Raw genomic sequence first — 25,337 nt, forward strand, 5'->3', positions numbered from 1 at the left:
TTAAAATATTAATTTTTTATTTATAATTTAAATATATGAAAATATTAATATTTTTAATTTTAATTTAAAATATTAATTTTATAAGTTTAAATATGTAATTTTTAAAATAAATAAAATATTTTAATCTAAATATTTAAATTTTATTTTCATAAGTGTGAAATAACTAATACCATGAGAGAATGTGGTATTAGCTATTTCAAGTTTTTATCCAATTTTAAAGAATAGTCATTCTTTTTAAAATGACTATTCCTTCTTCAAAAACAAACCATATAAGAGAATAAAATTTTAGAAAGAATAGAGGGAGAATGGCTTAGTCATTCTCCCAACCAAACATAAACTATTTCCCCAACTAAACATGACCTACCACTCTTATTAAAGGTTTTGCGTGATGAAAGCAGGTCGTAAAAATCATGCAACTTTTGTTGCTGTGGTCGAGTCGAGCATTAATGAGTTTCGATGGCTATCTTTAATGTAAAGTAGGGAGGGAGGGGGCTGAGTTCCTGATCTTCGGAATCAACATTGCGTGGAAAGAGCAAAAGCAACATCTTCACTACGAAGAAAAGCACCAAAGTCCACGTCCATCATGGGAAACCTTGTGCTTTGACAATTTTGCTTTTGTTATCCCAATAAAGCATAACTTTCTGTTCGTTTATTTTTCCAACTCAACTAATCTTCAAACAAAAGATACAAAGTTTCCCCCCAAAACAACTTTGGTACTAGTATTTCATTTTTCTCAATTCAACAAATTAGTAGGATAATTTATCTTGGAGCTGTGACAAATTTCTATTTTATATCTCCACATTTTTATGTACTTTAAAAAAAAAAAATTCAAATCCTACCTCAAGTCAATGATTGTTAAAATTTATACTAAAATTTAAGTTAATTATTACTAATAACTTGAATTTAAATTTATGAAAATCATATGATTTAAATTTTAAAAAATTACATTGCGTGAACCTTATAAAAATGACTTGCTTTACTAATTTTGGTCTTGTGGGTTTTGGTGAGATCTTAATTTCAAGTAAGTCTTATTTGTAATTTGATTTGTAGTCCTATGATAACGTATTTTAATTCAAATGTAAATGTGAGTATTAAAATTTATATAAAAATTTGAATTAATTATTACTAATAATTTGAATTTAATTTTTTGACAATCACGTGATTTAATGAAGTGAACAGAGCATCAGTTAAAAAATAAAAATAAAGCTTTGCTCTGCTCCTAATTAATTAAACATATTCCTAAGTACATATGTTAAAGGAAAGCCGCATACCATTTTTAATCTGTTCATATAATTCAAATTAGGCCACCCTGGAAAAGTTGAAAAGCTTAAAATGCTGACCATGGAGTTGATATTTTTTACAACAAAAAGATGGCTGAAAGCCTGACCGAACCACTAAAGAAGAGAAGGCGGAGAGATTAAAAAGAAGAAAATATAAAGAAATATAGAGACCACTGCAGTTTGAAACTTACACATTAAGTAACTATTTTAATCTCACCTGCTGCCCTGCCATTGGTGTGCGCCATGGATATTAATTATTAGCACACAGCAATAATGTTTGGAACTTGTCAATTCAAATTATACCCAGGAAGCGACCTGGATGAAATTAAGACCTCGCAAAAAAACATGACCAAAATAACTTTCCCATTCACAAAGGGCGGGTCTTTCCTTGCATATTTTTTCTTTTGGCATGTAATTTTAGTATAAATTTAAATTTTTGAATAAAGATAATAAAAAAATAATTATATTATATATATATATTAAGTTTTATATTTATAATAATAATAAAATTAAAAATTAAAAAGTGATGACCGTCACCACCCGTGGCTCGGCCTTTACATGTAAATAAATTAATTATGGATTTCACTTTCTTATATGATAATTAATATTTGCACGGAAAAAAACAAACTATATGTTTGGAAATAGGCCAAACATATATAAAGTTAATATTTCATTATTTAATAAAAAATAATGATTCAAAGGACAAATCTGGTCTGACTTTAAAAATGAGAGGCCAGTAGATCCCGACCCGAGCTCTTGTCCAGCTTGGCCATGGGCACCTCTTGATCTTATGATAGGATTGCAATTATTTGATTAATATATATTGAAAATTATTAAGTATATATATATATATATATATATAGATGTAAAATCAATCATTTGCTATTTATCAAAGAACTAAAATATAATTAATAATGTTCACTCTGAAATTTTATCAAATAGATGCCCCAATCTCAATTATTAACTACGTATGTATTTCACAGGGTAAGATAGTCTATGGGGTATTAGTGAAAGAACTCTGTATCAGGTTTTGCTTTACAATAATATATATATATATATATTTGAAAATTCACTGTTAATAAAATATTGTTTAGTGTTTAAAAAGGTGAAACCTCCATGACATCATTAAATTATACAGGAGTCGTGTACTCAAAGAACATTCTAGCAAACTTAAAATGAGATGAATAACACAGCAATTGTAAGTAATAGTTTTGACGATTGCTATAGAGGGCATAATATAACTATTAAAATCTAAGATTTCATTTTTTTTTTAAGTTTTAGGTTCGTATTTTAGGAGGAATTTTTTAATGAGAGAAGGTTTATCTCTTTTTAATTAAAAATCTCAATAAATTTTTACATGAGCATTAAATTACACAAATGACAATTTTTGTGAAGAAAAAAAGATATATAGAATTATCAATGTGAGAATAAAGAATACAAATCAAGGTTTCAAAAAGATCAGATATATTGTTGCAAATTAATTCATAATTTCAAAAAAGTATAATTCATATTGCATACTGAAATCATTGAATAATCAAAATTTAGTTTCGATAAAATCAAAGTTATTTGTGTGTTGCAGGATCAATCTTGTTATGCAAGGCAATTGTTAATTTGTTTATCATTAAGAAATCATTCAAGAGATAAAGCTAGTGTAATTTAGCTAGGCAATGGATGGTCCAATGACGTTAATATTATAAGTCTTTTTAAGTTAAAAAAATAATTTGAATTTTACTCTTTAGATAAAAAATTATGCATTAATTAATAAATTAAATATTTAAATGTCATTAATATCATAAATTTATTTAAATTAATTTTTTTATTAAGAAATCGTGAGAAAAGAATGAGTGATTGTTTCCAACTTATATCCAACTGGATCTTAAACAGAGATCGGGGGCCATGCTATCAAATTTAGGTGGGACCAAAAAGTGTGAATTTGCATCACAATGGTAAAAATGCCATTGGAGAGCAGCCCTCTTGTCAGCCCCAAGCTTCACCCCTGCCAAAAGGTAGGGCGTCCTTAACCTTTTTTTCTTTTTGGTTAATAGTAATAGGGTAGGTGTAGTACCACATATTTCGCTGTAAACTTCGTCCATGTAACCCTTATCTACAAAGATGCCAACGTATTGAATTCGTCTACCCTTAGCTTAACCTCTTGGTTTGTTTTCTATCCCATGTTCAAACGTTTAATTCAGCAATTTCCCTTTAGCTTCAATTAATCACAAAATGCAGTTAATGTTTGACTTGTTTTATTACATTTTTTCGTCCTATGACATTGTCAATATTACCCTAAATTAATTATATCTTAATAATCGAAACATGTACAAAAAAAAAAACAACCAATTTGGCTTTTACTTTTCTTTAATTTTAATCTGTAAATGGTCGATTATCAACGTTGACACACCGATGGAATCCTTCTCTCTCTTGTTATCCTCTTTTGCCTTTTTATCTTTTGCTCTCTCTTAATCAAACCCTTAATTTGTTTCTTCCTCCCATCTCACAAATCTATTCGTCTTTTTATCTCGCCTTCGTCGCAGTGTAGGATTACAAGTACGAATAAAACTAAACTCAATTTAACTTCTAAAAAAATAAAACTAAACTCAAGATGCTCCGAATCTTGATTTGATGTTTTTCTTTAATTCCCGACTACACAACCCACGCACGCAAAGTAAGATATGTAGTTCTCTCTGTCACTCGTGTACACATACTTTATATTGATTTTTAACAAGGAAAAAAAATAATCTTTTAAACTTTTTACAAAATTATAATTTTGCATGAATACTTGAATGCATATCTTTTTTGTTATTTTACGATAATCATTTAAAGACGAAAGATCCATTTATATGTAAAATTAATTAAATTTTATATCCTCTCGTGTTTTGTAATATAATTTACATTTTGTTATTCTAACTATTAGAAATCATGCTCAATTCATGTAAATCATGAATGTTAAATTTTAAATTAATTAAAAATATTTAACTATTTGTTTGGTAATAATAAAATTTCAATCCTTAAATATATGTATTAAATTTTCAATCAATATGATATGAATATAAATATCAATTTAACTTAAAATTTTACATATATGACAGGTGCAAGTAAATATGCTACAAAATTTCTTAGAACATTAATCATGATATAAACTTTAATTAATTTTACCTTAATATAGTTTGATCTCTTCTGGTTATTGATATTTGATAAAGCAAGCAAATCTCTTTGTTACCTGCAAGCAAACAAAATAGTGAAAGCAACAATTATTAAAGAAATAATTATTTTAAAGGAGGGGGAGCCAGAACCGTTACAGTAAAAAGCATGGATGGTTAATAGCACTTAAAAGATATTATAATAGATTATTTGTTACCTGCAATCTCTTTTAAGTTTCCATCAAAAAACGAAAATCTCTTCATGAAAGTTTATTTGTTTAATTAATTATTCATTAATTTGATTGGATATACTTTAAGAATCCGTCATAGCGGCCTCTAATACGAGTGACCGATTTCTTTCTTCTTTTGCCCCTATAAATACTTTAGATGGCATTTCCTTGACTTTTGCCTCATCAACTGATCTCAAGTCTCAGCCTTTCAGGGAGAAAGACATTATCAGAATGAACAAGCTCAATTTTGTTAGAGAGGGAATGACCAAATTGCCGCCTGGCTTCCGTTTCCAGCCAACAGATGAAGAGCTTGTTTTTCAGTATTTGAAATGCAAGGTCTTTTCCTTCCCTTTGCCTGCTTCAATCATTCCCGAGATCAATGTTTGCAAGTATGATCCCTGGGATTTGCCAGGTTAGTAGAAATTTGTTCTGAACCGGTAGACTTTTTGTTTAATATTAGCTCTTGCTGGCATGCATTGTCACTGCAAAATTGCAACTTAAACTAGGATATGGTTAAGAAATAATATTATCTGTATATAGTATACGCATATGGATTTATGGATTACGGTTTTGGAGTAGGAGATACCTGGTTCATAATTGGGCTGCAAAATGGGCTAGTTTTGTAAAGTTTTAATGATCCCCACTTATTTCTCTCTAGGTGAGTCGGAGCAAGAGAGGTATTTTTTCAGCAGTAAAGAAGCCAAGTATAGAATCGGGAACCGAATCAACAGAGCGACTGCTTCTGGTTATTGGAAGGCAACCGGCTTAGATAAACAAATTACATCGAGGAGATATCAAATAGCAGGGATGAGAAAAACTCTAGTTTTTCACATGGGGAAGCCTCCTCATGGGTCTAGAACTGATTGGATCATGCATGAATATCGTCTAGTTACTGTAGCAAGCAAAGATTGCAACTCTCCACTGTCAAAGAACCCAATAATCCAGGCAAGTATAGATATATTTATACCCTCGCTAGCTGCATGTATTCAATTCTGAATAATTAATGTTGTTTTCCAGTTTTTGACATAATTTAATTCGATATTCCGCAGAATTATTTAAATCATCATATGGAAAAGTGGGTTGTCTGTCGTATATTTTTGAAGAAAAGAAGTGAGGACGAGACTATTCAGAGTTTTTGCAACAATAACCACGAGGAGAAAAAATCTATGGCAGTTCCTCATGAGCCTAAATTCTTTTATTTTATGAGAGAAAAAACTGGAATAACTCCTGCGTCTTCTTCCTCATCTTCTTCAAGTTCGAGCAGTATCACAGAGGTTTCTTCAAGTGGAGCAGACCTTGAAGAAAGCAGTAGCCACAATATTGTGCGTTGAACTTGTTGAGCACAGAGCGCTAATTAAGCAGGTGTTAATCCTTCCCTGCTTGCAGTTGGTTAATTATATATCTTGTCTAGCTTTCCCTTTTGTTTTGCTGTTGATATAATAGTAGTTTATTGTTATTTAACCAAGTAGTCATGCAACTCTATTGCAGCCGTATTGACTTCTGAAAAAATTCCATATGTTTATATAATATATATTGATCTTGAACAAGAAGGAGAAATTAGTCCTTCCAAACAACCTTTTATGAAAAGGCATATCATTTTCCCAGAGAAAACGAAATGAGAAGGGAATAAAAAGAAGCATAGCGTACGTCAACTTTGCGCAAAAGAAAAAAAAAAATCTTTGGGCCAAAGCACCAGTAAATAAAAAGAAAGAATATCTGCACATGGGATTCACTTGATCGGCTTTTTCCCTGGTCCTGTGTAAAGTGGAATGTCTTAGAAAGAACAAATGCCCATCAACCCTTTTGCACTTCTTTACTTGTGAAAGTGGATTCGGAGCCCAAAAGTACCGGGTTCAGGTTAATTTATAGTAAAATTAATGTAGTCCCATATATATATACACACACATCACTTGTAAGTGAAGAAATCGGTTTATGAAATAATATTAATTTAGATATTGCCTTCATAGAGTGGAAGTGAGAGGGAGGCTGTAAAGAACATTTTTTTAAATATTATATATATTATGCATATCGAAAATGTAATTAAAAATATTTACATTATCTTATGCACCATGCATTCTGACTTTTGCATTGTCAGAAACTGTTGACTTACGCACCATTTTGTTGTAAATTTGCATTATCTTAATTGCTTGCAATTATGCACCAAGAGATCACACTCAAATCTTGTATCAACTATTGAAAATTGCACAACCAATCAAGATAATCAAAATCAGAACCAGCGGTAGTAGTGAAAAGAATAATGCATGGAGGGTAGCCAAGTTCAACCCTCGATTTATAATTTGCAAACTGATAAGAGAATACGAAATAACTGAGCTGATATCAGCTGTAGTACCATCTTTCAACGTCGAATGGCAGTGGTGTTTCTGTTATATACAACCTCTTTTCACATTGTGATCAAGTCTGGTCATTTCTTGAAATTAGTACAATACTTGTTATTGATTTAGTGGATATTTGAGAAAGGAAAATGCATGTTTCTTAGAGAGAGAGAAAGTTGTATTGATCATAATAAGTTTTACACGTGTAAGCTAGCAATTGATGTTTGATAGACATAGTTGTTATTATTCCACGGCAGATGCTTGTCCAATTGAGTAAAGATTTCTGAAGTCCATTAGGGCCCTAGCAAGAGACTGAATTGCATGTGTTGTTCATGGTGGCGTACGTTTCTAACTTAAAATGTAATTAGATATGGGGCATCCCAGTCCAGGAGAGCTAATTTTAGAATGAAAAACTATTATTGTTGTGCATGCGGTGTGCTTGGCAGCTATCTAGAAGACTAGATAATAATCTGGATTTTGACCTCTAAATATAGAATGATCAGGTTGAAATACCAAACATTTCATGATATATTATTTGAAAACAGCTTGACTCTTAACGAATCGACAACTTATCAGCATACCTGCTTGATAAAAGAGAAATAGTAAATTTTCACAAGATGATGTGGCCAAGCTATGAAACAAATAATCAAATGTATGCATGTATATCTGTAATGTGCCAGAGTTAATTACCTATGCAAGCCAATTTTTCATGGTGTTCGCCTAACCACCCTTGAACCCTTTGGTTCAAATCCTCGCCTTCCTAACTATTAAATCCCGATTTATCTTTGGAATCCTTCCTTCCCTAACCATCCATTTGGCTCCCTGTCCCCATCTCTCTCTCAGCTTGTTATTTTCCCATCTTTCTCTTTAATTAATTAATGGGGCGTGGGGCGTCGAAACTAGACCACCGAAAAGGGGAGATGCTGCCTAAACTGCCTCCTATCCTCTGCCGAAAGCTCGAGGAGATTAGGAGACGCAGGGCAGGGGCAACTCTTTCCAAAAAACAGCTCCTCAAGGATGGCGATGAGGATGAATGTGCATCCATTCATCACAATGAACGCAAAAGTTTATCATCTTTATCATCTGCGGAGCCTGATGAGGATAGCATAGGATCCGCCAAGGTAGCACCAGAGCCAACCGAGCCCAAGGAAATCTTTTCTGATCAGGAGGTTATAGACCAAGAAAAAAGCACAGAACAAAATAATAATAAAGATAATAACAATGCTGAAGAGGAAGATAAAGAGAAGGTAGAAGAGTTGGCCTTGGAAGAAACAGAAGATGAAGAATATGGCAGGTTCAGCAATGTAGAAGGCTCTCTTATCTGTCCAGGATCACCAAGTTTCAGAGTGTATTACATTGAATCACTACAGAATAAGGAGGATAATGGTGAGTACTTTCACTTTTCAGGAAGCATTATGAATTGTTTTTATCTAGTATATTTTTCATTCTATCAAACAATACAATAACTATAGCAGTACCACAGCTCCGAAGTGTCACGTAATTTATTAACCTGCCAAGTACCAAATAAGATATGTAAATTCCTCTTTTTTTGGTCCTTCACAAGCCATAAATTGTTTGTTTGGATGCATCCAGGCAAGGATGATTACATGAACAAAGGCTCGCTGAGTGATACCGATGTAGATGCTGTTGAGACTGTTGAATCCGGGAAGTCCACCGAGGTAATTGGCTTAACAATGCTTCGGAACAAATAGTTGATTCCGATTCAATTTCTTTTTAAAAAATGCAAAGTAATTAATCAAGTACATAGAAACATATATAGAGCATGAAGAGTATTAGTAATAATTTTGCCAAACAAAAGGCTGATATCTGAAATTCTCTCTTATTCTCTTCGTTCAGGAATCGGTAGCCAAGATAAAGAAGAGAGGAAGGAAAGGAATGAAGTTTAGGAGGGTTGGTAGACCTGTCAAAAACTTCCTGAACGTCAAGTCGTGCTACTATCCGTCTTGTGGTGGTCTCGAGATATCCCGTTTGATCGCTGCAAAACCAGCAACAACGTAGGCTGTTCTGCTATTGTTAAAGAGCGCTTATCCCTCTCTTTCTTTACTTTTATGACTTGTGTAATTCTATTCTTTGCAAAGATAGGAACCGAATGCATCAAATATTGTACCATATGAAATAGATAAAAGAATTTGATAGCTAAAAGCAAAGTTATTTTATCTAACCGGTACTGACACAAAATAAACCGAAATACTATGATTAAATCCATTGGTCTATTAATTAGTACCAGTACTAGTTCTATTTTTCACCTCAAGGGAAAATGCTTCAATAGCTGAATGCTTTTACATGTTGATATTAGACAGAGATACGACGTAGATTGAAATTAACTACCCTTGCCATTAAAATATTTGAAACCATGCATCAAAGTCCATATCATGTCTTTTGAGAACATCATTTGTTATGAAACCAACTCAGAAGTAACTAGTAAGCCTGTATTTTGCGTTTGAAATACATGGCGGCTAGCTCTGACCTCTGGGTTAAACACTGCACCAGTTCTAAAGGCATTAAACGTAGCAATAGTCCCTCCTCAACCCCTGAATGGATAACAACTTGGAAGTTCATCGTGCAAAAGAAAGAACATGAGTTCATTATCCAAATCATGCCTTCCATTTGAGTATACTTTATCCCACCAAGCAGATGAAATTTGGGTCCTATCAACTATTACTTTGAAGGGAACTTGCAAACTCTGTAGCAAATATATATAGTTGATTCTGTTCCCAATATTTAAAGTGACAATAATCAACCAAAAAATCCAAAAATTTGAACAGAATAAAAAGTATGCCTAATTCCGTACTGCAAGATACTACATGTCACATACTTGCACATCATGCATACAAATAATAAACTGACCCTTAAGTTAATATAAAAGAATAAGAAATCGAACAGAAATAAAGACAAGAAAAACAGGTCGTAGCAAACAGAGCATACCTATAGTCATAGCAAACCAGTTCTTACAGTTATATCAATGTTAAAATCACACACCATCTTATGCTTCACAAGCTATACTTTAATCCAGACAAACACTTGTCATGGTAGAAAGAGAAAAAATAGGGAAAATGCGAGGGGTGGGGTGAAGAGAAGGCATACATGCACATTCCAAATACTAGTAGTTCATAGTTCATATATACCATGCCCTTATTCAGAAGGGAAGGCAGCAGAGAGCAATTCCTCGTCCTCCACAAACACTTGCAAATTCTTGGATTTCATCAAGAAACCCACTGCCTCTTCATTGAATTTCAGAAGAAAGGCCAGCTTGATTAGTTCAGAGAGTGAACTAATTTGATCTTCCTTTTCCCACAGTACCCCTTCAGCAATTGCTTCAGCGAAGTAAGTAGCACATTCAAGGAAATTCTTTTTCCCAGCCGACTTGTCCATCTTCTGAATGAAAATCTTCGAGCTCTCTTTATCCCAACGTATCATTCGACTTGCTCTAACTTCTTGGGTTTCACCCGAAGATAAAAACAAAGTATATCCCACTGTAATCGGTTCGGAAGTCTCAAGGACAGTGAGATTGAGGAGGCACTTAACAGCTTCATGCCTTTTGTCTGATTCCATTTTTAAAGAAGAACCTGCTAAAAAGCCAAGAAGAAGTCGAACCAGCTCTTTTCTCATAGCACCTCTATGATTAACCTGCTTAAGTTCCAAGTCATTTTTCAATGATAATTCTTTCGTCTGTACAGACTCGGAGATCATGCGAACCCCAATTTTTCTGTATAATTCAAGTAGCATAGTTCGAGGCAAAGAAGGCAAGCTTGGCTGAGGATACCAGACAAATAGCGGACAAGAAGAGGACTGGACAAAAAGATCCTTAAGCTGAAGGTCATCAGCGATAAACACATCATGCTTGTCAAATAACATAATTCCATCCGAACCTGAGTCCACGGGCAACTTTACCAATCTTTCAGAAAGAATTTTCTCGTTCTTTGAACTCTGGTGCTCCACAACAAACCTCCAGAATGCACAACACTCATCATGTGACAATTGCTGTCTTGAAGTTTCCCAACCTTTCCAAAGATTGCAATAATCATCAAGTGAAGGATTTGATTTGACACCAAATGCACCAGAGAAAAACTGCAGTGGTAGTTTGTTCTTATAGTGTTTCTCCAAAACATTCAACTGCAAACCAAAGAGACCATCTTTGTCATGTAGAACACATTCATCAGGTTTGACCCACCTTCCATTTTCATTTCCATCAGGGATCCAGATTTTCCGTGTAGCTTCACTATCAGGCACCCATCCTACTTCTGCCAAAAATTTATATATTCGAATGATTGTGGCAAAATCAGAATGGAAAGCAAGGTGGCTGGCTAGCAATGTGCTTCCCTTCTCAACATCAACAGTAACTCCTATTGAATCGAGCTCTTTTCTATAGGTTCTAATCTCAGAACCATAGAAACCTTCATCAATGAATGGTCCATCTGTTGGCTTTAAGCCTGATCTCCCATCGAACAATAAGCTCTTACCTGGACTCCTATAACCAGTATAGGTTTTCAACCATTTTTCTGAAACTTTTTTCAAAAACGCTTCTGAGAAGGTGTAATTCTTGTCTTTCAACAAAATTCTCAAGCATTTGAGCAATGAAAGTGCATTTGTGGGAGCTATCATGCTGCTACTCCGAGGAAAACAGAGACAACCAGGGACAAACTTCACACCATGTTCGAATTCAACAACAACCCCAATGCTCATCAACTCGTCTCTATACTCGTGAATGTCCTTTCCACAATAATTATCGGTATCATCAATAAAAGGAAGGAGAGTAATTGTGGAAATGGACTCCCACTTCGGACCAAAGAGGATGCAATCTTTTGGAGACCTAAAATCACCAAGCCGAGTCCGCAACCACTTTACTTCATGGATGCAATTCTTCAAGTCAGAGGGAAATTTATGCAGTGTTCTCTTAAATTGTCTATAGCATGACAGAAACGACAAAATATTATCTTTTGTAATAGAAGATAATGATGCCTGTTGCCTGAATTTGCTAGCAAAAGATGTGACTGCAGCCCCAAAATCCACCACAGCACCCAATCTCCTCAACTCACATTTGTAAGAGGAGATGGTACTTCCATAGTATGCACAATCAATTATCGGGAAACAATTGAAAACCTGTAGGAGACAACCCCACTCTCGATCATATAGAAAGCATTCAGACGGAGGTTTGTGACCAAGATTTGTCTTCAAACACTTCACATTTTTTAGTGCCGTAACAAGGCGCTCAGATGATTTTGCATAACGCATACATTCCAGCGCCAAAAGAAAAGCATCAGCTTTCAAAGAGGTCAAGCATGAAGAAGATTTCAAGCTTTCAATAACAAGCTGATAACTCCCACTGAAGTGAACTATAACACCAAGCAACTCAAGCTCTGCTTTGAAGCAAAAGATTTCATCGCCATAGAATGTGTGATCAATAAAGGGGACATCACAGATTTGTGTAGCTGTTTTCCATTCCTCATCGAACAAAACAGCTCCAACTGGGGATCTGTAGTCATGAGATGTCTTTAGCCACATTCCTTCTTTGATGCTGCAGATAAATTCATCAGGAGGGAGCAATTTTGTTCTCAAATATCTAATGAAACCAAGAATGGAGAAGACACGGTCTCTACCTAACGTTGATGAAGATGCTAGTCTCATGAGATGCTTCCCAATAAATGCACATGCTTCTCCATATTCAAACATGACTCCAATTATTTTTAGCTCCTCCTTATACTTACTTATTCTGTCTCCATAAAAGCTCTGATCAATCAGCGGAATATCTACAAACACTAATCCATTCTGCAAAAATCTTCCCCATGACGAGGAATGAAAAAATGATTGTGATGGTGGTTTGTAGCTAGAAGAGCCATTTATTGTGACTTTCAGCCAGCTTCCATTTTTTATGCTTGTCAAAAACTTCTCTGGAATTAGAGTTCCTCTATTTTTCATGTTCTGAATCCAATCCAACAGCAAGAAAGTGTTTTCCTTTGTGAGTGGCGAAGAGACAGCAGGGATGGCAGCATTAGGGGGAGATAGAGAAGGAATGTCTGAAGCTGCAACATTTGATCCTAGAAACTTCAATAGCTTCTTTTCAGGTGTGATTTCACCAACAAAATTTCCAGGACGTAAGTAGTCTTCTCCTAACTCAATATAGCCTTCAGCTTTCAGTGGATTCGAACCAATCAAACTCACCCATTTGCTTCCAATAGCAGGAACAAGAACCCTCCTCCTCGTGGTCGCAGTCACATTACCATAGTTATCTACAAGTGGCATGATGCCACACAAATAACGAACATTTGGTGCTGATATGAAATCCTTCAATAATGAATGATATAAGAAGTGAGCATAGGTGACAACAAGCTTCCTCTCACCACCTAGATAGCCAATGAGAGCTGCTGCATAGTCATATACACTTACAGGAACAACCTTCACCTGGTTTTGAAGCCATTCCAAAATTGTTTCTTTCTCAAAACATGAACGAATGGCTTCTTGTGTGCTTTTGGGAAGAAAAAAACGGTTGGCAACACCTCTGAATTCCGCATTCCAATCAATCAACCATGAAACATGACGAACTTGATTTGACAGGCATATTACCGCCTTTTTTTGTTGTGAGGATTCACTGATACTGAACAAAGACACACCTCCAAAAGAATCCACATATTTGACAAGTGGTATGTTCTTGATGTCGGTATTGAGGAATATGTTCGACCAATTCTCAGCAAGGAGGAGAAGAAGGTCAAGATAAACGCCCTCAGAAACCCCCAAGACAATATTGGAACTCTGAATGCACTTTGCATACCATCCATTCTTGACTGGTCCGACTCCCAAAAAATTTAGAATGTGATCATACTCAACACGATCAAATGAAGAATGTAAGACATATGTTCCATGAGATGAAAGATTATGCAAGCCTACCGCCTCCTTTCTTGCCTTCTCCACAATATCCCAGAAAGCAGGCATAATTCTGCCCACTTCACTGGGTTTATGAAAAAATTTCTGCTGCATGCATGACTCATCACTTGGAAGAATATCTTCATCAACCAGTTTTAATCTGATGGATTCTCTAATGGCATTAAACTGCTGATACGAGGAACAGTTGACAGGCAAGAAAGTGAACATCCGAGGCAAACTTGATACTGGAGCATCCTCTGTCATTTTCACCAATGAGATGAACGCATTGACAAAAGCAGAGGGCACACAATCAAGAATCCCTTGGTTCCATTTGTTGTCTACAAGTATTGTTTCCCTTGATGACGATAAAACAAAATCCGCTTGAATTATGAAGGGTAAGTTGGTCACCATCTCTGTTGGAAGAAATGCATAGACCCCAGGTAAGGTCATCCCTCTATGGAGACGCTCTTCATTTGGAAAAGCCAATGTGATTACCAACTCTTCAACATCCATCCTCCTTTCCACTTTGTTTTCCTGCCGAACTGGAAACTTTTGCTTCCACATGAAGTAGCTGCATTCCCTTCCAAACTTGTTGCCATTTTCCTCAGCAGCAAGACGAAGGGTATAGGACTCAGCATCAATGTTCTTCCTTGTCATAAAATTAGTCTCACTTGTAATAGCTATTGCACTTACAGTGTTGAGCCTGGGATCTTCATTGTCCTCCCTGACAGAAAGACACTTAATCTTTGAAAGGAATAGCAAAACTTCAGGATGAACACTAGAGAGCTGCTGCTTCACAGGTTTGACCTTGTCAGGCTTCAGGGGCAGGACAATTGTCGTGGTTGGAAGTGCAGAAGACAATCCATATACCTTTCTAATGTCAGAAAGGGTTGGCTTCTCCTCAACCCACTCAGGAACAATGTACCCAAGACTGCAGTGGGGGCAAGGTGCTTCATTGAACCGTATCTGATAGCCATTGCTGAATATGTAAGGCTGAGCAGTGATCAGAAAGACACTCTTGAATCCAATTCCTGCAAGGCAAACATATTACATCTGTGGTTATCAAGAACAATCACACATATTACTACAATAACCTCTGTTTTACATTATAAGTGCTCCTTGAAAGTGATAACAATCTCTTGCTCCAAAATATTGTTGCTTTGGAAATTGCTTAGTACAAACTTTTATCCTTCAAACTCCCTATATTTTTATGAGATTTCCAAGCCTTATTCAATACTCAATGCTTTACTATGATTTGACTTTCAGTTCAAATCTCGCTACAATGTCAAATGCAATTTCTTTTTGGATATTCAATGTGATATTAAAATAGCCAAATTTTTTGTAACTAAACAGAAGAATCAAACAAGTTTAACAAAGTAACTTACTAATACATAATAGAATTTGAGGCATTCGAATCAGCTCTTATATTTCATTGAAATATTTTAACATGTGTTACTCCATTTCTCCATTTTTTTTCCCAAAATATCATAGGTTACGCAAATGCCTTGAACACTTGAAAGCTGATACAGATATTAGAATGAGGGCAATACAAAGTCTAAGCAAAAGAGGTCTTATGCTTGTGGTAATATCAACATCAACTAAAAAAATTTTATGCAGCCAAGAGAACTAAAAATTGTATTGTCAGTAGCAAATATGTGGATACAAGCTTCAAGAGAGTCGAGTGGGACTATAACATGTCACCAAAGAAAATTGCCATATAATAACCAGGCAAATGCAGACCACCAAATAATTGAAAAATTAAACAATGCAAGGCTAGCTATTCTTGATAAGCTCCCTACTCTGCAAACAATCTCTCAATGGGGATATCCTCTTGTAATGAGTTAATCTATTTTCTAATCATCATCTACAGGAAATAGATTTTTTTTTTTTTGAAAATTTCATATGTATTGATAGAAAGGGGAACCTGAGTTCACCACTTACAGAAATTTTGCAAAGCTATGCCCCGACAGCAGGGGTATACCATTACAAAATACTCACATTTATCTACTGGAGATAGATATCATCTGTTTTTTGGTTGTACTTTCTATAAACAATAATGGTCGGTTACCGTGCTCAAACATTCATAGAACTGCTATTGATTGGTCCATTGAGTGTGCTTGGATTAAGATCCTAAACGGAAAATTATTTAAGGTTTTGATTTTGAAAATAGCATGTAGTGGCTGTATATATTATGTCCGGTCTGAAGGGAACAACAGGCAGCATGGGAGACAACCTAGCGGTGTTGAATGAATTGTTAACTGCATGTTTGATACAGTAGATTTCAGCTGGGAACCTTTTCATCAGAAACAAAGGCTAGCAGCACCACTCGTTGTCGAAACTGGAGAATTTCTTGATTTTTACTGAATGATGTTTGTGTAGTTATTCTTTGATTGTTTCATTTGTAATGTACAAAGTGCTGAACAGTTTATGATGTTGCAGCTCTACCCTGCTGTCACTGGATAAATAAAAATGCCATTTATTAAAAATATTAATAATAAATGATGAAATATACCTTTCTCCCCAATATAACCACGTTTCCTGTTCCCTTTCTTAGTGGAACGTCCAACACTGCAAATGGATTCTATGTTTTTGGAGGAAAACCCTTTCTCATTATTGAACATCAGCAATGTGGCTGTAGCTCCTGTGGCTGTGATGTCTCGGGAGGTTAAAACAAACTCAAGTGATGGATCCACCCCTTCCAAGTACACATTGTCTTCTGCATTCTGTGACACAAATGTCCTAGTATTACTAACTTGATCACCAAGGACACACTTAAAAACAAGGAAAAGAAACATAACTGAAACCTTGTACTAACTTACAATGTCCAGATTTACTGTCTCTTTTCTTAAAAATAAGGGTAAAATATCCACGTATCTCTAAGGTTTGACTAAAATTACATAGAGAAAAATAAACACTCGTCTCAAAAGTTTTAAAAGAATGTCTGTTGATTGACACAAAAGTCCAACCGATAATTAACCATTAAAATTTTCGTTAATTTACTGACATGATAATATTTTTTGGACAATCTAATCTCAAACATGTCAAAAATTACAACATTATATAAACCTTTATTTTTCATTTTTCACTTTTTTCTTTCTTAAAAAAAATCTTACGTTCTTCTCCAGCCACATCCGGCTGGATTTGGTGTTCTTCGGCCAAAACCAGTCGAATCTTGTTTGACTCTTGAGCTCCCTTGGAGGGAGCCAGATCTGACACTCCTCGGTATTAAAGAGTGTCAGATCTGACCTGATCAGCAGGTGTAAGGGAGCGTCGCCAGCTGATCAATAAAAGTTGAAAAAAAGAGAAAAGGGTATTTTAGTTTTTTTATTTTTTATATTAAAGCTTTTGTGACAAAGTGCGTATTTTTCAAATTAATAACACTCCGTGTAATTTTGATTAAAAATTAAAAATATTTAAATATTTTATCTTAAAAATAAAAATAAAAATAAACTAAAATTGTTATGTTACTTATATTAATCAACATCAAAATGCAAAGGTTGCCAAGCACCAACCTTCAGTCAAGTTTGCTATGGTTGAGAAGTTAGAATAACAAAACATACATATACCTTCAAAATTAATGGTTAAAACTTGAGTTATGGTTCTGAACTTAAAGCCAATATATATATATATATATATATATATATATATNTAAACCCAATATATATGTATATATATATATAATATATATATATATATATATATACTATATATATATATATATCAGTATAACCATTCAAAACAGGTTACTTAGAATTTAGAAACACTAAATTATTCAAACCAAGATCAAAATCATAATAACAACAAAATAAAAATTAAAGACATAGAAAACAAATGATATAGTACGTTTCATATTCCTTATGTTAACATACATAAGAAAAAAGATTACGATCTCAAGTCATTCGACTAAGATGTTTACGTGTTATCCACTTCCTTTAGGGTCTAAAACACTTGATATCAAAATGACATATGGACTTTAAGTAAGAATAGAAAGACCTGGATGAGCTCCATGAGGAAATGGACATCTTTGGTATACAGCTCAGCGGATAAATTCCTAACAGCTTGATGAAGGTCCTCAGTCAAAGGGTTTGGTTCTCCTCCTATTGAGAACTTTGTTTTTCTTATCTGCTCAATGTGTTCTTTAGGTGTAACCATTGCTAACATTTTTTTTCTTTTAGAGAAAAGGAAGTTAGAGAGCAGAGAATAGTGAGCTTGAATGAAAAAAAGGCTTTGTTACTCGAGTGAAGCGAAGACTATAGATATGGTGTGGAGGAAACCAAGGTGGGAAGGAAACTTCGTGAAGAAGGGAACGCTTTAATTAGAAAATAAAAGAGCATCTGACAAGAGTGGGAACGAGAAGATGAAAAGTTATTTGTACGGAGAGACGACTATTGGGAATGCTTGTGCTTTTCCACTCTGCTTTTGACTAACGCTAAGTAAGAAAGTCTTGGTCTTCTCCTTTTCCACGAACAAGCTTGAAGCTTTTTCCTGTTGGATACCTCAAATTTGGATTTAGTTGATGAAATGGGATGTTTTAATTGGATTGTTATGCGACGGAGGTGGTGCATGGTTTTTATTTTAGAATGAAAGAGGCGGAAATCACGCCTTTCTCTGTCTCCTGTGACCTATCTACTGGTTGAAATCAGAACTAGAGCTGCGACCGTAATTTTCAATGAACAGATCATAATAATGGAGGCACGAGGGAGGCTTTGATTCACCAGGAACGGCTCAATTTCATAGATTAAAATGAAATATTCAAATGAAATTTTTTTATTAAAATATTATTCTTTTAAAATGTAAAATTTTTAATTAAATTTCTATAATCAAATTCTTCTATTGTTTCTTTTTTAATTGGTAATATAATCAGTTTATTTAATTTTTATTAAAATATTATTGATTTTAAATAAAATTTTATTAATTTTAATTTTGAAATTTTTTTTATTCTAAAGCAATATTTACAAAAATTATTAACTTTATTTTAAAAGCAATATATGCATTTAAAATTTAAAAAAAATAAAAAATTTATTAGACATAAATATCTGAGTATGTGTTAGTTTATTAATTATAATTGATTTTTACATATTTTTAATAACCAATGGCATAAATAGTTAAGAATTAATAACGTGAGAGTGAAAAAAATATATATTTATTAGATATAAGATAATAAATAAATATTTTATTATTTATTTTAATTTTTATATATTTTAATATAATTAATTATATTATAATTATTATAAAATTATGAGACCTCTCCAAATTTAAAACTTAAAACCCTTACTTGAGTTATCCAATGACCGACCTTAGATTTAATTTATAACTCTTTAAACCATGAGTTGAGCGCCTAAAGTTGTCACGTTAACTTTGCTAGAAGATGAAGGACCATACAACTTGTTAATGTTTTCCTTTTTCTTTTCCTTGGAACGAAATTATTAATGAGACGCAAGAACCAAGGGATCTAGTTTGAGAGATGATAAAAATAAAGTAAAACTTTTATAAATTAATAACTTCAATTAAATAATTTTTTGATTAGTCTTGAAACTAATGTGATAAATTAATAATATCTTTATGCATCAAAATTATATATATTTATATATATAATTTAATTAAATTTTTTTGTAAAATATGACTTCAATATTATTTGTTTTTTCTTAAAATTAGATCTCATCTCTAACTTTTTTTAGTGCATTAAGCAACTATAGAATAGTATTCTTATATTATAAGAGAAAATTATGTACAATACATGCATATTAAATTTATAGAAGTTTAATTTATCGAAGTTATTAATTTATCAAATATTATGATCCATTTGATAATCAAAAAATAATTTACTGAAAGAAAACTTTTTCTGTGCAAAATAATTCTGTGAACTTAGAATTTCACAGTCTAGATACATGTTTGAGTCCATAAAGTGACTTGTGAAGTTGCACACTAGTTTGGAACCTACTGGATGCTCCCCTTAACTGTACACCCTTGTGACAACTCCATATAAACATCCTCCTCAAGTTCACCATTTAGAACGGCATTATTGATATCTAACACCCTTTTATAGCTGCTAATGTCAAGAATAATCTCAAAGTTGTTTGTTTATAACTGTTGGACTGAAAATTTTCTGGTAGTCAAGCCCTTCTCTGACTATACCCTTTTGCTATAAGATTAGCCTTGTGCCTTTCCACACCATCATATGTAAGAACCTTTATTTATAGAATCACATCCTATAACATTTGAACCAATTGGTAAAGGAATAACAATTTGTGTTACATTATCTTCCAACGCATCTAATTAAAATTTCATGACATCTTGTCATTGAATATGTTGAGCAGTTTAATGATATGTATGAGGTTCAACTATATGAGATAATGAAGTGGTGAATGCCTCGTGATAGTAAAAAAGTCGATTGAAACGTTAATCGGGCACTTTATGATCAAATATAATTAAGGAAGCATCAAATCTAGAGTCCATAGCTAGTTGTGGAAAGTGCTAATGAGCTTGATCTCACATAATAATTCTTTTATCCTTTATATATTTTATTCCACGAACAAAATATGTTATAAAAATAATATACTGAGAAAGTGTTATTTTATTTTTTTTACTTTAAACTTTAACATTTGATTCAATTTTAAATCATAAATGAATGCATTATTTGTTTGAAAAGTTAAAATTGAATATTTATTTTCTGAAAAAAAATAACAGACCAAAAGAAAAAGAAAAAGAAAAAGAAATGATTGAAGAATTACACCTTTCTTAATTTTTTTTAGTCCAACAATAATAAATTTAATTTAATTTCACCGAACCCAAAGAATTAAAAATTAATTTCGTTGACAAATTTTCCAGCGGGAAGAGTTACTAGTGCTATGCTAGTCCACTACTGCCTCATTGGCATTGGGTACCCGTCGTTTACTGTTTTGTTTTCTGTCATTGGCAATCGTTTTCGCTTCATTCACCTTCAAACTTTGGTATCGCCGAAACAGCCAATCCTCGCTGCCCAGGTGGATCTTCTAAATCTTACTTTTGTCCTGATTTCCATTTAAATCGTCCATCCAAATATACGTCTCCTTTCAAAAATCTCAAATCTGTCATCTTCACTTATTTTTTCAAATTTGTGCCGCTCCATTTGCTTCCTTCACGAGACACTGCCGATTCGTTTTCTTTGCTCACCTACTTTTTATGTAATAATTTTTTATCAGATTTTTCCGAAGACGAAGAGGAAATGTTGGGGATCACCAGGCAAAGTGTCAGCAATGGAGCGTTGGTAAGAACTAATTTTCATATCTCTTAAAAATGAAATATCATCCTTCTTGAATGCAGCGTTATGTTTGCTGTTTTCTTTTCGCTGTAGAGGATTCGTCCTGCATTTTACGCGTCTAGAAATTACTCCGCCGCCGCAAAAGAGGTAAATATTGCAATTGTTTTTTTTTTTCCTTTTAAATTTTGTAAGTTGTTAATAGTAACACTTCCTTTATGGTTGATCATTTAGGCATGTGAACATATTTTGAACTGGAAAATTTATTTTAAATTCCTTGAATTTTTGTCCGATTATCCTATTAGCTGCCGTGGAACTTTGCTTTACAAATCTGATTCATGAATGCAACATTATGCACTTTTTGTTTATATTTAAGTCCAAAATATGTAAACAATTGTTGTGTGTGTTTGCGTGTATGTATTATAATATCATGAGAACTACGTTTTCTCATTCTAATACTTTTATGCTGGCGATGTTGTTCCAGAGGACAGTCCGAGAAGCTCTCAATTCTGCACTTGATGAAGAAATGTCTGCAGATCCCAGGGTCTTTTTAATAGGTGAAGAGGTATTAATTATTGAAGCACTATCTTCTTTGCTTGTTGAACCTAATATCTAAATAATTTTTTTTTTGCCTTGTCTATATGTACTTATTATTTTTATTGCAGGTTGGTGAATATCAGGGGGCATACAAGGTTAGGATGTTTCTTGTGATTAGAAAAGTTCTTCATTTACTTTGTTTTTGCATTTCTATTAACACTCCACCTTGGACTAGATTTCCAAAAGCCTTTTGGAGAAGTATGGCCCTGAGAGGGTTCGTGACACCCCAATTACAGAGGTTGCTCATTTCTTTAACTGACAAAGCCTTATTTTGTTTCTTGAATACTCTTTAACATTTCCATTTGCTGTTTACTTGCTTTGGTTTTGCACTTGATCATGCAACAATGCTCACAGATTATTGTTTTGTAGGCTGGTTTTGCTGGCATTGGAGTTGGTGCTGCTTACTATGGCCTTAGACCTGTTGTCGAATTTATGACCTTTAACTTCTCCATGCAGGTCAAATAAACTCCTGACAGTTTATAACTTTGGAACCATGCTGTATGCAAATGTCTTCCAATGTTTTGATAGGAACTAATTTTCTGATACCTTTGCAATTGCAGACAATTGACCAAATCATTAATTTTGCTGCAAAATAAAGTTATATGTCTGCCGGTCAGCTTTCTGTACCAATTGTTTTCAGGGGACCAAATGGTGCTGCTGCTGGAGTTGCTGCTCAGCATTCCCAGGTCCATTCATATTCCACCGTGTTTAATCTTTTCGTTTCCCTATCAAATATAGTGGATACCTCTTTGCCTGCTGTGAAATGTCTTAGGCTATTTTTCACTAAATACTCGAAGATTGTTCTGAGGTTTTGGGTGTAGAAAGATTGTTAAATTATCTCTTTTTCAACCTTAAATGGAATTTGAACTTATGAAAAATTTTCATGGTGCTTTTCTGTACTAAGTTGTATTGGCATCCCTCGGTGGGGATGGGGTGTTATGAGTAGTTGGTTAGCTCTTTCCTCAACCTTAAACCATTTCTGTCTGTTGAGTTGAACCAGACTTCTTCCTTTTAGAGATATAGTGTTTGAGCATTTGACCATAGGGTTAGTGGTGACTTCAATATGAATATAGATAGTTCTACATAGGTTTTGAGCAACGAGAATGAGAAATTAAATACTGATCGGAAGCCGGAGTCTGGTTTTTATTCCAAAGTCCAGAGAAGGACATTAAGTGCACTGGGAGTCGCTATTGCAAATTTTGGAGGATGTAATTCATATTTATTTCTTACCTGATTATATTTGGTCTTTTTGACAGCCTAATAGGTGCATATTAAAAGTAGACAAATTAGGATGAGAATAGAAGCTTCTTTTCACCTCTTTTTTTGTTCAGGTTATTGTATCTTTTTCTGAAGAGCTGGTAATGAAGCATAAATTTACATGCTCAGGGTGTTGTTTGTGAATGCATGGTTGTTAATCTTCGTGTTGAGAAGCCTGGTTGAGCATGCATTTGTATCTTTATTTCTGTGTTAAAATAGCAAATTCTGGTATTTTCTGCAGTGTTATGCCTCATGGTATGGAACCTGTCCTGGTTTGAAGGTGCTTGTTCCATATTCATCAGAAGATGCCCGGGGCCTGCTAAAGGCTGCTATAAGGGACCCTGATCCTGTTGTTTTCCTTGAAAATGAGTTGCTGTAAGTAGTTTTATGGTTGATGGCATTATTGCTGAGTTTTGCCAACAGGTTTTATGCTTGATTAATGTTTGTTTTGCTATTCTTGATGTTTATGTATGCTGTGGATATGGTCAGTCTTTTCCTGTTTCAGCAGAAGTTCTTAATTCCAGTTTTTGCCTTCCCATAGGGAAAGCTAAGGTACTCTTTCTTGAACATTTTCTTTGACGTTAAGTTTAATTATCAGTAATATTAGTGATAGTTGTGGCTTTATGCTGTGACAGATAGAACGAGAAGGAAAGGATGTAACTATTACTGCTTTCTCGAAGATGGTTGGTTATGCTCTCAAGGTTTGTCATTCCCAACTTTTTTCTGAAAAAGATGGTCAGACATGAAATTGTAGATCATATGAATGTAGTGTGCTAATTATTTCTCATTTGTGTTATCCATGCAAATGCCTATGTCTTTTCTCTTCTGGTACTAACTTAAGTATAATGGGTTTTAGGCAGCTGATATGCTTGCCAAGGAGGGAATAAATGCTGAGGTAACTAGAAGTAGATTTTTTATAGTAGCGGATTTACTTGACTAGTTGAGGAAGCATAGATCATTATATGTGAATGTATCTATATATGAATGCTGTTATCATAACACAGGTTATAAATTTGCGCTCAATTCGTCCCCTTGATAGAGCAACAATTAATACTTCTGTGAGGAAAACTAACAGACTGGTAACTGTGGAAGAAGGGTTTCCTCAAAATGGTGTTGGTGCTGAGATCTGGTAATTAACCTCCCTTTGCAATACATATATGTGTTTTTTTATCTTTTTCCCCTTTCCTTGAGTTGTCTTTTAAGAGGTGTTTCTGCTCTCGTAGTTTTGTATAGGCACTTCATTGTAAAACATTGAACTTTCTGCAGCGCATCTGTCGTTGAGGAGAGTTTTGAGTTTCTAGATGCACCTGTTGAGAGAATAGGTGCTGCTGATGTTCCCATGCCTTATGCTGCCAATCTTGAGAGGATGGCTGTTCCACAGGTCATGTTTAACATTGACTCTCCTTCAATAATTCCTAAGACTGTTTGTTCTTTAAGCTCCTGTGTTGCCTTTAAATATTGTTCAAGATCTCATCTCAGTGAGTTTTTCTGATGATAAACTATTACAGAACCACAAACACAAACATTAGTGGAGATTGGAAATTTTCCTTAAGATGGCTTACTCTGAATTTTCCTGTTGATATTTTTTAGTGCATTTTGATCTATATGTCTCATATTTGGATTGTTAAGAATGTTAAAAGTAAACATAAAGAAATTTCAACTCTAGATGCCCAGTAGGAAAGAAACCTTCAAATAAAATGATTGGCTCTGATGGGCATGTCAGCCTAGAGGTAACCTGAATCTGAATGCGACATTAGAAGCAACCAAGAAATCTTTTAGCTGGAGTATGTTCTTGTTAGGTTCAAAACAAGATCTCTTTTTGCTGCACTGATGTATCTATTTCTTGCTGGCTTTAGCCACAGAAGTTGAAGCAAGTGCAATCAGTAAACATTCCTCTGATATTCTCTCTCTGTTGCCTTTTACAGGTTGAGGACATAGTACGTGCGGCAAAGAGAACTTGCTACAGATCAGTTTGAATGCATCAACTTCATTTGGGATTTGACATCCTTTGCTAATTTCTATATATAAAAACCACTGTGAGTCTGGGTTATTTTTTGACCTTCAAAATTTTTCATTCAGAAAACTCTAGGTAATTCAATATAATCAGGAAACAGCAATTCAGGAAAATAAAACAACGTAACACATTCTTAACAAATTTAAGAGAGAATAACTGTAACTTGGGGGAACACTGTATTGCTGGATGCTGAAATGGACATGGAATTAATGATTTTTGTGTTTACAGAAGTGTAGCACTTGATGTCGTTGTACCGGTTCGATACTTACATCTCTTGATACATACAATTTGTTGATGTCTCTGTACTTTGACAATCCCATATATTTATGTTCATGCCTTGGGGAGAATAGAGAGCATAGAGTTCTGCAAT

General features: G+C 34.1%; 4 protein-coding genes across 5 annotated transcripts; 3 read left to right on the forward strand and 1 right to left on the reverse strand.

Annotated features, from left to right (window-relative positions):
- Positions 4,809 to 6,179, forward strand: LOC18605168 (NAC domain-containing protein 83). Its single transcript, XM_007038020.2, has 3 exons — positions 4,809 to 5,062; positions 5,309 to 5,595; positions 5,700 to 6,179. The coding sequence occupies exons 1-3, from the start codon at positions 4,882 to 4,884 to the stop codon at positions 5,979 to 5,981; spliced, it is 750 nt and encodes a 249-aa protein (XP_007038082.1). The 5' UTR covers positions 4,809 to 4,881; the 3' UTR covers positions 5,982 to 6,179.
- On the forward strand, positions 7,847 to 9,221 carry LOC18605169. Its single transcript, XM_007038021.2, has 3 exons — positions 7,847 to 8,369; positions 8,577 to 8,662; positions 8,841 to 9,221. The coding sequence occupies exons 1-3, from the start codon at positions 7,862 to 7,864 to the stop codon at positions 9,000 to 9,002; spliced, it is 756 nt and encodes a 251-aa protein (XP_007038083.2). The 5' UTR covers positions 7,847 to 7,861; the 3' UTR covers positions 9,003 to 9,221.
- On the reverse strand, positions 9,899 to 18,127 carry LOC18605170. Of its 2 annotated transcripts, none has more exons than XM_007038023.2 (3): positions 17,856 to 18,127; positions 16,375 to 16,585; positions 9,899 to 14,893 (listed from the first exon to the last, which is right to left on the reverse strand). In XM_007038023.2, the coding sequence occupies exons 1-3, from the start codon at positions 18,021 to 18,023 to the stop codon at positions 10,137 to 10,139; spliced, it is 5,136 nt and encodes a 1,711-aa protein (XP_007038085.2). In that variant the 5' UTR covers positions 18,024 to 18,127; the 3' UTR covers positions 9,899 to 10,136. The 2 variants fall into 2 exon arrangements, with proteins under 2 accessions (XP_007038085.2, XP_017973217.1); XM_018117728.1 differs by lacking the exon at positions 17,856 to 18,127 and adding an exon at positions 16,976 to 17,160.
- On the forward strand, positions 20,688 to 25,210 carry LOC18605171 (pyruvate dehydrogenase E1 component subunit beta-1, mitochondrial). Its single transcript, XM_018117730.1, is given in 15 exon segments — positions 20,688 to 20,845; positions 21,044 to 21,108; positions 21,196 to 21,249; positions 21,584 to 21,664; positions 21,765 to 21,791; positions 21,872 to 21,934; positions 22,066 to 22,152; positions 22,257 to 22,382; positions 23,195 to 23,328; positions 23,433 to 23,505; positions 23,589 to 23,654; positions 23,810 to 23,848; positions 23,958 to 24,082; positions 24,220 to 24,334; positions 24,879 to 25,210. Coding segments are annotated over 14 exon segments (1,083 nt in total). The 5' UTR covers positions 20,688 to 20,845; positions 21,044 to 21,066; the 3' UTR covers positions 24,930 to 25,210.

Source organism: Theobroma cacao, chromosome 3 (genome assembly GCF_000208745.1).
Source record: "Theobroma cacao cultivar B97-61/B2 chromosome 3, Criollo_cocoa_genome_V2, whole genome shotgun sequence".
Taxonomy (NCBI): Eukaryota; Viridiplantae; Streptophyta; class Magnoliopsida; order Malvales; family Malvaceae; genus Theobroma; species Theobroma cacao.